General features: G+C 20.0%; 1 protein-coding gene across 1 annotated transcript; it reads left to right on the top strand.

Moving 5' to 3' along the window:
• Window positions 1-2,092: 2,092 nt before the first annotated feature.
• LOC122512565 lies at window positions 2,093-14,823 on the top strand. The gene is made up of 7 exons (XM_043628465.1): window positions 2,093-2,316; window positions 10,256-10,406; window positions 12,405-12,545; window positions 13,063-13,203; window positions 13,495-13,641; window positions 13,910-14,133; window positions 14,648-14,823. The coding sequence occupies exons 1-6, from the start codon at window positions 2,093-2,095 to the stop codon at window positions 14,069-14,071; spliced, it is 966 nt and encodes a 321-aa protein (XP_043484400.1). The 3' UTR covers window positions 14,072-14,133; window positions 14,648-14,823.
• Window positions 14,824-14,839: the final 16 nt, after the last annotated feature.

Genomic DNA, 14,839 nt, shown 5'->3' with positions numbered 1-14,839 from the left:
TTCTCAAAAGTAAAAAAAAATGTATTGAGTTTCTATTCTATACACGATCGATAAAGTAGAAATAAAAGGCGCCACTGTTGCTTAATTTGAAAAATTGCGCGCGAAATTTAAATTTCATACAACTCGTTATAGTCTTTTTATTTCAAGAAAAATTTATAACTGACACAAAAATTGTTAATTCAAGAAAATTCATCTTAATTCAAATATTTATTATATAAATAAATAAATAAAATAAACAAATGTTTATTACATACAAAAATATTTCCGATGATTAAAATAAATTTTTCAAAAATATAAAACAAGAAATTTATCGAGTTTCCATTCTATATTCAATCGATAGAATAGATGGCGCCACTGTTGCTAAATGTCAAAAATTGAGCGCGAAATTTGAATTTTTATGAAAGTTTTTAGTTTTTTTCAAAGAAAAAGTTTAGAAATGAGAAAAAAATTGTCGATTTTAGTCAGATTTGTATGAATTTAAATATTTATTAAACAGAATTAGTAAACAAACAATAAAATAATTATTGGAAAATATTTAATAAGTTAATAAACTAAATGTACAAATAATTGTCATAAATAAATTACAGTTGATTCAAAAAAATTTGTCAAAAAAATTTGTCAAAAAAATTGTTGATTCAAGTAAAATTTATCTGAATTCAAAAATTTACTAACTAAATTAAATAAACAAATATTTATTTGATTTAAAAATACATTGAAATATATTCAAATAAAGTTAAATATAAAAAAAAACTTTATCGATTTTCCATTCTATAACACGATCGGTAAAGTAGATTTCTACTTCATCAATAAGGCGCCACTGTTGCTTAATTTGAAAAATTGCGCGCGAAATTTGAAATTTATAACAGTTTTTATAGTTTTTTATTTAAAGAAAAATTCATGAGAGGCAAAAAAATGTATCTTAATTGAAATATTTATTAAGTAAATAAATAAATACATAAATAAAATAAATAAACACTGTTTATTTGATGCAGAAACATTTCAATTGATTGAAATAAATTTTTCAAATATAAAACAGGAAATTTAACGAGTTTCTATTCTATTTTCAATCGATAAAATAAATGTAGGAGGCGCCACTATGGCTTAATGGCAAAAATTTCGCGCAAAATTTGAATTTTATTTTAAAAAAACAATTTTTTTTTCTAAATAAAAATTCATAAACAACAAAAATTAGATGATTCAAGTAAAATTTATCTGAATTTAAATATTTATTATAATATAAATGAAAGAAAGAAAAAAAATTCCAAACACACTTTAGACTCAAGGAAAAAAATACCAATTTTTCCACTTTGAATTTATTAAAACCTTAGACCTTATTAAATCCATAGAACTTAATATACAATTCTATCAAAAAAAAAAAAAAAATGATTAGTGACATTCTGGTTTCTATAGATTTATCGATTAGCCTATATCAAAAGGTGGCAACTTCTCCTTTTTATATATTCACATGGGATAAAAAAAATGATGATCGCGTGTTAGAGGGGGGAGAGGAAGGGGGATGACATGAACCAAGAGGGGTTGAAGGTTCTCCATACTATTACAAATTACCTGTCTAGAAAGTTAACTTCTAACTCCTCCTGCCTCTCGAATGAATTTTAACTTTACGTTTTCAGAGTTCAACTATGTTTCTAATACTGTGCGTCTAATTCCAACTTGTGAGCCTCGTACTTTTTCCCTCTATCTCTCTCTCTCTCTCTATAAAATCTTCTTTTTTAATTTCAAAAAACTTTTCATCAATCAATTTTTCCCAACAAAACCACAAGTAATAACGGAAGTGGTACGATTTTTTAATGAAAGCAATTGTTAACACCTTTTTAAAGAAGAGAAGAGAAAAAAAATAATTTTAATTTGTGATTTTTTTTTTGCTTCATCCAAAAATTGTTTTCTCACTCGTTTTCTATTTGCCAAAAAAAAGACAAAAAAAGTTTTGACTTTTTTTATATTAACGTAAAAAAAGAGAAGAAAATTTCGACTTACGAGTTTATATTTGCGGAAAAAGAAGAAAATTTCATTTATATTTTCAAAAAAAAAAAAAAAATACAGAAGAAATTTGTTTGATACAAAAAGGGGTAAAATGGCTCATTGTGGAAGTTTCTGGACCACATTGGAGCTTCTTGTCTCGATTGCAGGCAAAAATGAATTAAATTCACCACAATTTAATGAAGAAATTGAAGATTGGCTGAACAATTTTCGAACTAAAGATAAATATCATTATCTATTTTCGTCACGTCAGGATGAAAATAAAGAAGAAAATGAAAAAGAAACGCCTCCAATTGATTATCATCTCATAGAGTGCAAGTAAATTTTCATTGTATTTTTAACATATTTAGTAAATTAATTCAAAAAAATTTTTTTTTAATATTTTCTTATTGTACTTTACTATAGTTCACAAGAACGTTTAATATAGAAAATTGTAAAAAATAATTTAATAATATAATAATAATAATAATAATAATAATAATAATAAATCTTTGAATATTTGCTTTTTGTTAAACTGTCTTTTAATTATTTTATAATAAAAAAATATATTTTTATAATATTTTTAGGCTTCTTTTATTATAAAAACAATAAACTAATACTAATGTACTCAATAAATTATTTGATTAATAAATTAATTTTTACATTAATATTTTTAATAATATTGAAACAATATTAAATACTTATAATATATTATAATTATTATTGTAATAACTAGCATAAATAAATTTTATTTAATTATTTTATTTAATGAATAGTTTAATATATAGAACAAATATACTTGAATCAACTATTTAATAAACAAAAAGTAAAATAAAATAATAAATAAAAAATATAGTTTAAAAAAATCATAAACGATAATAATAAAATTTAGCATAACTAAATTTTCTTTGCCATTTGTTACTTTGAAAGATTTTCTTTTTAAAATTTAACAGAAATTCTTCATTTTAAAAAAAATAGAATTTTTCTAAGTTTTTCTTTAAATTTGAAAAAAATTAAGAATCGTGTAGAAATCGCCAAGATATTTCTAACTACTTGAATGTATATTTTTGATTAAATAATTGAACTTTCGAGTAACACTACTCGAACAATTCTGCCGTAATAAATTTTATTCTTTAAAATTGAATTATTTTTCAAATTTTCAATTAGAATTCTTCAAAAATACGATTATTTCAAAATAATTTTAAAAAGTAAACAAATAAAATTCATTAAAATATCAAATTTATTTCAATTAAATTTGCCGAAATTTTCAAATCGTTTCAATTATTTAAAATTATTTTCGTAAATTGAATTATTTTTAAAAAATTGTAATTATATTTTTTAAGAAACAAATTTTTCGGAATTTCTAAATTAAATTATTCAAAACTTAAATACTTTTTGTTAAACAAAAATTTTAAAACTTATTATTTATTTTTCCACAAGAATTAAAATTTCAAATAATTTCAATGAAAAACCTTTTGAAATTTAATTATTTCTAGAAATTGCAACTGTAATTCCTCTAAAATTGAATTATTTTTTTTCGAATTTTTGAATAAAATTTTTCAAAACGTTAAGAATTTTTAAAGAAAAATAATGTAATTAATACATAATTTCTTAAAATAAAAATTTAAATATTTCTATACTTTTACTTCCCTTAAATTTTCAAACAATTTAATTTCAAAGTCTTTTTAAATTTAATTAATTCCTAAAATTTCAGTTATAACGCTTTTAATATTCAATTATTTTCTAAAATTTTAAATAAAATTTTTTTTAAATCAATTTCTATTAGAATTTTACTACGAGAATTTAATTATTTAAATGAAATAATTTTTGTAAATTCATAAAATAATGTATTTTCAAAAATAAAATTATATTATTTATAGAAAATTTTTAAAGATGAAAAAATAAAATTCTTTAAAATATAAAATTTATTTTAATAAAATTTTACAAAATTTCCAATTGTTTCAATTTTTTGAAAATTATTTTCGTAAATTCAAGTATATCCTCGAAAAAGTTTTAATAACTATTTTTCAAAAACCTAATTTTCTTCAGAATTTTCAAATTAAATCTTTCAAATTTCCATTATTTTTGTAAAATATAGGTATATTTAAATACTACTTATTTTTCTTTATTTGCTTAAAATTTTGAAATACTTTCAATGTAAACCGTTTGAAAATTGTTTATGAAAGTTTAAACCAAAATTAAATAAATAAATAAAATAATAAATAAAGTAATTAATTATTTCAAAAAATTGCATCTGTACCTCTTTAATGAGATTCTGAAATTTGGGTTACATTTTCTTACTTCACTTTTGTTATTATTTACAAATTAACTGTCAAACTTTTGACATAACAATTCGAACTATAAAACAAAAAATTGAAATAAAAAAACACTAACTTCACGTGCGAACATTTTTCATATAAATCGACTATTTTCAAAATTATTTTTTAAATTTAAAATTTGAAGTATTTTAAAAAAAAAATTTGAAAAAGAAATATTAAAAGTTAGATTATTGTAATTATATCATAAGTGTTTTTTTTTATTTTAGAATTTGTTTATTGTTTTCATTAAATGCAATGAACTAAAGGTTCGCTAACCCAATAAAAATTGAATAAATAAATAATTATTATAATTATTGTTATTTTAATTTAATATTTTTAATATTTATTATTATAATTATTGTTTTATAAAAACAATAAAAAATTTATATTCAGTACCTATTTTTATATTTTATTTATTTATTATTTATTTATTTTTTTATTTTTATTTTTTATATTTTTTTATATTTTTATATTCAGTACCTATTTCCATCGAATGATAAGAGAAAATAATCGATAATCTACATTATCTTCAGTCTTGTCAAATAAATTTTCAAATCAAATTCACTAGATGTCAGTATTTGTCTAAGTTTTCCAATCAAAGCACTTCCTACCTTTCCCTATCTTAGTTCTTAATTTCCGAAAATAAAAACAGATGTCATTACCAGTGTTTATAATTTTGAAAACGAACCGGAAATAAAAATTTCAAAAAATTGAATTTATGAAAAATAATTGAATTTTAAAAAGAAAGTATCGTTTATCAAGTTAAACTTCTTTCAAATAAATATTTTTGCATATTTTTCCTTTTTTTCCTCTCTCTACCTTCCTTTCTCTCATGGAACAGGAAAAAACATTTTCTCCCCTCTTAGACTTATTTCGAGACCCTAATAAATAAAATAACTTCTCGTTTTACTTAATTTTATCACACCAGGTCAAAGTTCGTTGAAAACAATTGAATTTACTTGAATTAAAAAAAAACGACAAAATTTTTTGTTTCACTATTTTTGAAAAAGTAAAATTCGAAAAAATATAGGTTGAAAAAACAATTTATTTAGCTAATTATATATTTTCATTTTCAATTTTCATTACAAAATTTTTTTAATTTATCAAATTTTTAAATTAGTCAATTAGCTAATAATAAAATAAAAAATATAATTAGCCAATTAACTGATAATACAATAAAAAATATATATTACAAAATAAAATTTTAATTTACTAAACCCAAAAAATTTAGGGGAAGGTAGAGATACTAAAAGACACATTTTCTCTTAAAAGTTTTCGCGAGACTTTAAAAAATAAAAAAATCTGGTTTCAAAATGACCTATTTGACCGAAAATTTAATTATCGACAAATTTTCTTTAAAAGACGAAATTTATTAACTTTTTCTGCACGAATGAAAAGAGCATGTCCATTTTAGTCAGAAACATATTTACAAGATTCGTTTATTTTTTTAGAAATTGTTACGTCCAGTTTAAACAAGACTTGAGATTTTAAATTCTCTCCTGCAGCTCCTGAAGATGAGTCCTTTAAATAAAAAAGAATTAAATTTTAAACATTTATAAATAAATTAAACAAAACAAGTTTTGATTTTAGAGTCGCATGATCGATTTAATCAAAAGTTTTACCCTAGGTTAATAATGGTTATTTTATTAAACTGCGAGCGGTCAATAAAGTGCCTATTATTGCCCTAGGGTAATAATGGACAATATTTACTTTACTGATCTGTTTGCCAGGTCAATAAAGTGAATATTATTGACCTCGGTTAATAATGGTTATTTTATTTAACCTGCGGGCGGTCAATAAAGTGTCTATTAATGCCTTTGGTTAATAATAACTACTTTATTAACTAGCGAGCGGTCAATAAAGTGACTATTATTGCCCTAGGGTAATAATAAATACTGTATAACCGAGAAAAAAAGTGTAAAAGTGCCAAAAAAGAAACAAAATAAAAATTTTAATAAAAAATGTAAATTTATAGGAACGGCAATTTTTTTGTTCCTATTGGTAAATTTTAATTAAATCCGACCTTCGAAAATGCTGAAGACTATACAATGTATATCTATATATAGATTTAGTATGTTTTGATGAATTTAGTATTGCAATCAATAACCGATATCGTTCCACATTCGTTGTCAAAATCTAGCATGTAGCAAAATATTATTCCCCACCCCCTCCCCCCTCCTTCCCCACAAAATGTCCTCATTTTTATTTGGTCCTAATTCACTATTAAATGCACGACAGTAAAATAGGCGCTCATTCTATTCTCCTGACAGTAAATTCAATTTCTCCGCATTCTCACGCCAACATTAAATCTTAATTATTGCTGGATTTCATTTTAATACAAAAAAAAAATTAATCCATAATATTAATTTGCTAGAAAAATATTGTATTTAAACAATATTTATGCTACTAATATATTTCTACTACTAAACGATAAAAAGGTGGACAAATTTTAATTGTTACTTTTTATTATTTTATTTTTCTTATTTATTATATAAATCAATTATTTTCAAAAATTTCGATAAAAAAATTTTTTTTTTCTAAATTTAATTATTTTGAGAAATTTTAATCATTGGTTTATAAAAATTCAATTTTTTTTAAGTAAAACGAACTAAATATAATTAAAAAACAAATTCAATTTTATGTTTGTAGAATTTTAGAAAATTTTAATTATTTTAAAATATTCAATTATTTTAGAAAATTTCAATTTTTAAAAAGAAATCAATATTACATATGTATTTTTAAAAATTCAATTATCTTTAAAAATAAAACTATAAATAAATAAAATTCTTTATAAAAAATAATTACATTTCATACAATTTTCTGAAATTTCAATTATAGGTAGAAAATTTCAATTATTTTAAAAAATTGCAATTATTAGTTTATAAAGATTAAATATTATCTTTAAAAATTATAACTAAATAAATAAAATTTCGTTAGTAATTTCAATTATTATTAATAGAATTTTTATAAATTTGAATTATTTTAAAAAATTTCAATTACTTGTTTTTTTACGAATTCAATTATTTTAAATAGATTTTTCTAAACTTCAATTACTTTATTAAAAAAAATTCAATTACTTGATTTCTAAGAATTCAATTATTTTTAATAAAATTTTTTAAATTTCAATTATTTTAAAAAATTTTTATTATTTGTTTTTTAAGAATTCAATTAGTTTTAATAGAATTTTAAGACATTTCAATAACTTAAAAAAATTCCATTTAATTAATTTTTAATAATTCAATTATTTTTAACGGAGTTTTAAGAAATTTCAAATATTTTTAATAATTTCAACTACTAGTGCAATTATACTTTCAACATTTTTTTTTAATTAACCTATAAAAATAAATTGTCTTTGAGAAATGCAGTTATTTAAAATTAAATTTTAAGAAATTTCAATTAATTTAAAAAAATCTTAATCACTTGTTTCTAGAAATTCAATTATTTTCAAAAGTAATAAAATTCTTTATAAAAATTCAATTATCTTTTAAAAATAAAACTAAAATATTTTAGAAATCCAAATTTTCCAGAATTTTAAAAAATTTCAATTATTTAAACAATTTAATTATTTTAAAAAATTGCAAATTACTAGATAATAAAAATTTAATTATTAAACATTTTTTTAAATATTTGTTTATAAAAATTCAATTAGCTATCTTTTAAAAATAGAACTAAAATATTTTAGAAAACCAAATTTTCCAGAATTTTAGGAATTTCCAATTTTAGTTAAACAATTTAATTATTTAAAAAAATTTCAATTACTTGTTTATAAAAATTCAATTATCATTAAAAAATAGAACTAAGTTAACAAAGTTCTATCAAAAATTCAATTATTTTTAACATTTCAATTTACTTTTATAAATTTTTCCATTTATTTTTTATATTTACAATATTTTTTAATATTTCAGACATTTCAATTACTTTTAATAAATTGATAATTTTAAAAAATTTTAAGTACATGTTTATAAAAATTCAATTATTAAAATTTTAATTAAAAATTAAAATTCAATCATTTGAATTTCAATTAAAAATTGAAATTCAATTATTAAAATTTCAATTTATAATTGAAATTCAATTTTTAAAAATTTAATTTCAAATTGAAATTCAATTATTAAAATTATTAAATTTAAATTCATTGAAAATTGGATTTTTTAAAATTTTTAATTAAATTCCTTAACAAATTTTTAATAAATATTTTTCCATTCAATTTCACAAAATATCCACTAAATTTGGTAAATTAACATTAAATGTAAAAACAAAGAGACAAATTTCTGTTTAAAGAAAATAATTTTATAATTCCTTAAAATTATCATGAAAATGAAAATTACTTGAATGCATTAAATTCGCATATCTTACAGGGGAAACACGATAATGATTAAAACTAATTGGCAATCAATCAGGAGCATTTTGAATGCGGTAATATCGAAGGAATGACAAATATATACATATCACTGGCATCTAATTCCCATAATTATTTCATAAAAAAGAAAAATCTCATTAGCTTATAAATGGCGTTCTCGTAAATCGCCTTGTCATTTCACCTTCAACCCCATTATTTCTTGGGATAAATCACTCTCCTATCAGAAATTAAATAAATATCAATAAAACACGAAATATTTACTAAAAAAAAAGCAGAAGAAAAATATAATTTCTCTTTGACAAAAATTTTTATTACTATTATAAAAAACAGGTACAAAAAAAAAAGAAAATAAATAAATTAAATTTTTCAATAAAGCAAAATCAATCCTTATTAATTTTGCTTCTACAAAATTAACATTTATATTATTTTTTATTTTCAATTATTCCTTTCGATAATTCCAGGTAAATAATTAATTAAAATTAATTTGTTGAAAACAATTTAATAATTAACTATATAATTAAATTGCTTTAATTATTTATAAATGTTTATGTTTAAATACTTATAATTATATTTTATTTTTATTTTATTTACTCATTATTATTATATTCTTTACGATTATTTGTAATTAAATTGTTTAAACAAATTAAAAATTGAATATAATTAAATCGTTTTTTTAAAATTATTTATATTTATATTAAATTAATTATTTAATATTTACTGTATTAAATTATTTAATGTTTAATTGTTTAATTGTTATTTTTTAATTTTTTTTATTAATAAAAACAAATAGATTTAAAAAAATTTATTATATTATATATTTAATATAATTGTATATAATATATATTTTTCATTATTAATTTTTATTAATATTTGTATTAGTAATTTATTTATTAATTTATTTATTTATTATTAATTAAAATATTTTTTACACTATAATTTACTAATAATAATGAAAATAATTTATCTCCGGAAATTAGCCTTTAATAAACAATTTTGCTAATGGAGAGCAAGAAAAAAAATAAATCACAGATTTTTTTACGATTTTAATAGAATTTTTCAGATACATTAGTTGCATTAAATCACTTTTATACTTATATATATGTATACAATAGTTAAACTTGCAATATTTCATTGCTTGTTTGGAACCAGTCACGAACGTCGCGCTTTTGCATCAGTTCAACTTTTTTGAGGCTCATAAGTGTGTGCGTGATTTTTCTCGATTAAATAAATAAACAAAAATACAAAAAATAAACATGTTTATAAAATTTTCGATTTTATTACAAAATTAATGAATTATCTAATTTATTTTAATTTTAATAGTTTTATTCATACATTTTGATTTTCTCCTTCGAATTGTTTTTTGTTTTCTTTATTTTCCTGATAAATAAAATAAATTAAATAGTAAAAACAAATAAAATAATACAAAAAAATAAAAAGAAAAAATAAATGAGAAAATAAACAAAAAATTAATAAACTAACTAAAAAGAAAATAAGATAAAATATAAAATTATTGTATGTAACATAACAAATCAATTAAAATTGAAATTATATTTTTTATTTATTTACTATTTTTGCAAAAATTAAATATCCTAATTTCTTTCAGCATCACTCACCCTGTGGTGAAATCAAGACTTGAAATGTTAATGGGAAGTAATATTGTGAGGCTCACAGATCGGAAATACATGCTCAAATTAATGTCTAAAATTCAACAGGATTATGAAGCGCAACAGCAAATTCGAATAAAAGAAAGAATGGTAATCTACTCTTCATTATTATTTATACAAATACTCAACTACTTTTTAAATTATTTTATTTTTAAAGTAATGTAATTTTTTTAACTGTTTTTAATTTAATTTACTTTTATTAATATTTTAATTATTATTAAATAAAAATAAAAAATAAAATTATTTTAATTAATTCAATTTAAAAAATTATTTTTAATGTTTAATTAATAATTTTCTTATAATTACTAATTGTTCTTTTATAAATAATTATTTTTGTTAATAATTAATCATCTTTTAATTTATCATTTATTTTTAATAATTTATTGTTTTTAATAATTAATAATTAGTGTTTAATAAAAGATGAATAACTACTTATTTAAAAGACAATAAATAATTTTACTTCCATCCGTCGAGATTCGAACCATTTACTCTTAACTCGCTAAACTAGAACGCTAACCACTAGACTATCTACACACATCAGTTAATAAACAATTACTTTTAATACCCACTTAGTAATTTTTAATAATATTGGAGAAAAATTTATTTTTTAAATACTAGACTCACAATCTAACCAAAATTGTTGTTTTTATATAAAAAAGAATAATTTTTAATAATTTTACAGAAAAATAAAAAATTTTTTAAATACTAGACCCTAATAATTTTTTAATAATTATTAGAGGGCAGTTGGGGTGTCAATAAATATCATGACGTGCAAAATTCGTTTCTTTTTTAAAAAATTGTTACGTCCAGTTTAAACAAGACTTGAGATTTTAAATTCTCTCCTGCAGCTCCTGAAGATATGTCCTTTAAATAAAAAAGAATTAAATTTTAAACATTTATAAATAAATTAAACAAATCAAGTTTTGATTTTAGACACTCGAATAATCAATTAAATCAAAAGTTTTACCTAAGGCCATATAAACCACATCTACTTTATTGACCTATGAGCAAGGTCAATAAAGTGTCTATTATTGCCCTAGGGTAATAATGAGGTACAAAATTTCCGAAATTAACTATCACATGCTTTATGGATGACCACATTTATTTTTTATTCCTAATGAAATAATGATTGTTTTCTTTGCAAACAAAATTTAATTAATTATTTATTATAATAATTAAAAATCGAGAAAATAAATTTTTGAAAAATTGTTTTCTTTTTGTATTATTTTAAATATAAAAATTTCCATTTTCTAGAGTAATAAATAATCGATAATCATGATATTGCTATTTTGATATTATATATGCGAATAGGGTAGGCATGCAAGTCTCGAGTCTCAAATATCGCGCAACAATTTAGAAAGTGGGTGAGAAAATGGTACGCGGGTCACATATCGTTTGCAAGCTCACGAAATGGCAAACTTTGTACGATTTAAATTACAGGTTAAATGTACTTAAATTTTAACTATGTATCACAAAATGTATACATTTTATTGAAATTTTTATTATTTTATTGTACAAAAACTATTATAATAATTATTATAATTATAATTTTTATATTTAAATGTATAATTATTTTTTATTATTAATTAAGTAAGTATATAATTATATAAAAATTAATATAAGAAAATAATAATTAATATACGACTTATTGTCATATTCTGTAAGCGGGCTTTTTCAAATTTAAAAATTTATTTTTTCGTTTCTAACTAATTAATTTAATAATATATAATAATTATAAATTAATAATAATAATAATAATAATAATAATAATAATAATAATAATAATTACTATAAAAATAATAATTATTATTATATTCTTGAAGTTAGTGACCATTACTTATTTAAATATTTTTGAGTAAAAGGCTTATCGGTCGTGTTTTTTTTAAACGTCGACACATTTGTAATAAAAATTTTAAAAAAAAATAAATTTTACATTTCTTAAAAAAACAAGACCGATAAGCCTTTACTCAAAAATATTTAAATAATTAACAATTAATATTATTGTATAAAAATAATTGGTAGGATTATTATTAATTATTAATTTTAATTTTATAATTGCTACAATAATAATTGTTTTTTATTTAATAGAAAGAAGAACTGTCAAGAACAAAAATAATGATTTTAAATAAATTGATGCCGATTCAAGACGCTCCGGAAGATATTCGAAAACATTCTTTGTTTCAACTTTACGTTCAATGTGAATCAATAATTCAAAATACAAGTAAAAAGGTATAAACAGTAATTTTTTATTTTTTATTACAAAATAATTTTTAAAAATATTTTTTAACAAATAGCAAATATTATTTTTTAATATTATTATTATTACTATAATTATTTTTTATCAATATTGTTACGTTTCTTATTTTTACTGTAACTTGAGACAAGAATATTACCACTTGCGAGAAAGTCAATGACGCCCTCTGGCAATTAATTCTAGCGCGGGATTTTTCAAATCTTAAAATTTTTTTGTTTTCGTTTTTAGTAAATCTTTTAATTTCGTTAATTATTACTATTGTGATTATTATAATTTTTTTATCTATTCTATTATAACTATCTTGTAGGGTATTTAAAAATACATTGATTGACCCAAGATTCAATCACTTTTACCATATTTATAAAAAGTTATTCATATATTTCTATTATTACTATCTCTATGATGAAGCAAAGTGTTCATGAAATGAGCACCAACATTATAAAAAAAAATATACAACTTGGCAGCGGTTTTTATTTCTATATTATATTACAGGAAACAAGAAAATTAACTCGCCTACGGAAATCTTTGTATCGAATGCTTTATCCCAATGCAACAAACTCGGAGAAAGATGAACTTGACAAGGAGGAGAATGTTCATTTAAAAAAAATAACGAATGGAGCAGAAACAGAAATTGTATTTTTATAAAATAATACAAATAATTGATAGAATAATTAAAAAATCGAATTTCTTTTCATTTTCAAAACTAATGAGCATGAATTTTGCAAAAATTACAAAATTTTCGATTTTGAATTTTTATTATTACTTTTAAATATTTATATTAAATAAATTATTATTATATAAATAATAATAATTATAATAATAAAATAATAATAATAACAAGATAGTAGTAACAATAAAAAAATAAAATAAAAACAATAATAAAAGTAATAAAAAATAATAATTAACATATTAACCACTTCGTAGGTTTCACTGACGGATGAAGAGATTTCTGCACTTTTAAGGGAAGAAGAGGAGAAAAGTGACATGGAACGGGGTTATATTTTAAATCAAGAAGATTACGACCGTCTACACTACGAAACAGAAGATGTTAAGGGTCTTAGGAATGCCAAGGTATTCTTTCCCTATTTTCAAAAATAAAATATTCCCCAAAAACTAATTTTTATTACCTAAAATTAACATTTTCTTCCATTATTTTTCTTTTTTTTTTAAATTTTCAAAAACTATTATGGAAAATAATCGATTATGACTTTTTTTAGACTTGGAAAATTTCTCTTCAATAATAATTTTATAATAAATTCAAAATTAATTGTAAATATTTAATAAATAAAAAAATTATAGGCAAAAATTAAAAAAAAAATTTTATCAATTTTTTTTCCAGTCAGTGGAGGAAATGTACGCGAAAGCACACGCAATTGTTGGCATTTTAAATTCGTACGCTGACGAGGCTCGATACAAGCAAGGAGATTACAATGACTGCAACGAAAAATTACTATCCGAGACGAAAAATACTCTAAATTCAATGGAAAATGAGACAAAATAACAAAAACTACCAACGAGGAAGAAAGCCTTTTAAAATTTTTCATTTTCAAATATCAACTTTAGGTTTTCAATTATTTTCGAATTTAAAATTTTTTAAAAATAATTTCTCAACCAATTTATTAATTTTCAAAATATTTTAATAATATTCTTCGAAACAATTTCAATTATTTTCAAAAGTTTTAATAACATTCTTTTAAACAATTCTAATCATTTTCAAAAGTTTCAATAAAATTTTTCTTAACAATTCCAATTATTATTTTCAAAAGTTTCAATAAAATTTTTTTCTAAACAATTCCAATTATTTATTTTATTTTTTAAAAATTCTATGCAAAATTAAATTATTTACAATTAAAAACTATAAAAGTTACAAAAATTATCAAAAAAAAAATTTTTTTTTTATTAAAATAGTCAAACAATAAATTATTTATTGATACATTTTTTATGGAAAATTTATTTTCTCTCTCTCCCTCTCCCTCACTCTCACTTTTTCACCCTCCTTTTTGTTTCTAATTCTCGTATTAAACGATCCATGGTAAAATTAAGCTTAAAAGACAATTTTAACGTTATTTGTTATTAGGTATTGTTTTTTTCCATCTCCTGTGGAGTCTGCGATACCTATATAAGGCGACAGAATCCCAACCACCCCTTCAGAACATATCAACGCATCGTCATCAGTTGAGCCATCCCCCAAAGCAAAAGAAAAAGGAAAAACAAAACTTTTAATCAATTTCACTATATATATAATTAATTAAATAAAAAATATATCTGT

This window comes from Leptopilina heterotoma, unplaced genomic scaffold (genome assembly GCF_015476425.1).
Source record: "Leptopilina heterotoma isolate Lh14 unplaced genomic scaffold, ASM1547642v1 Lhet_123, whole genome shotgun sequence".
NCBI lineage: Eukaryota > Metazoa > Arthropoda > Insecta > Hymenoptera > Figitidae > Leptopilina > Leptopilina heterotoma.
The sequence above is the reverse complement of the archived record's forward strand: the minus strand, read 5'-3'. Positions and strand labels throughout refer to the sequence as shown.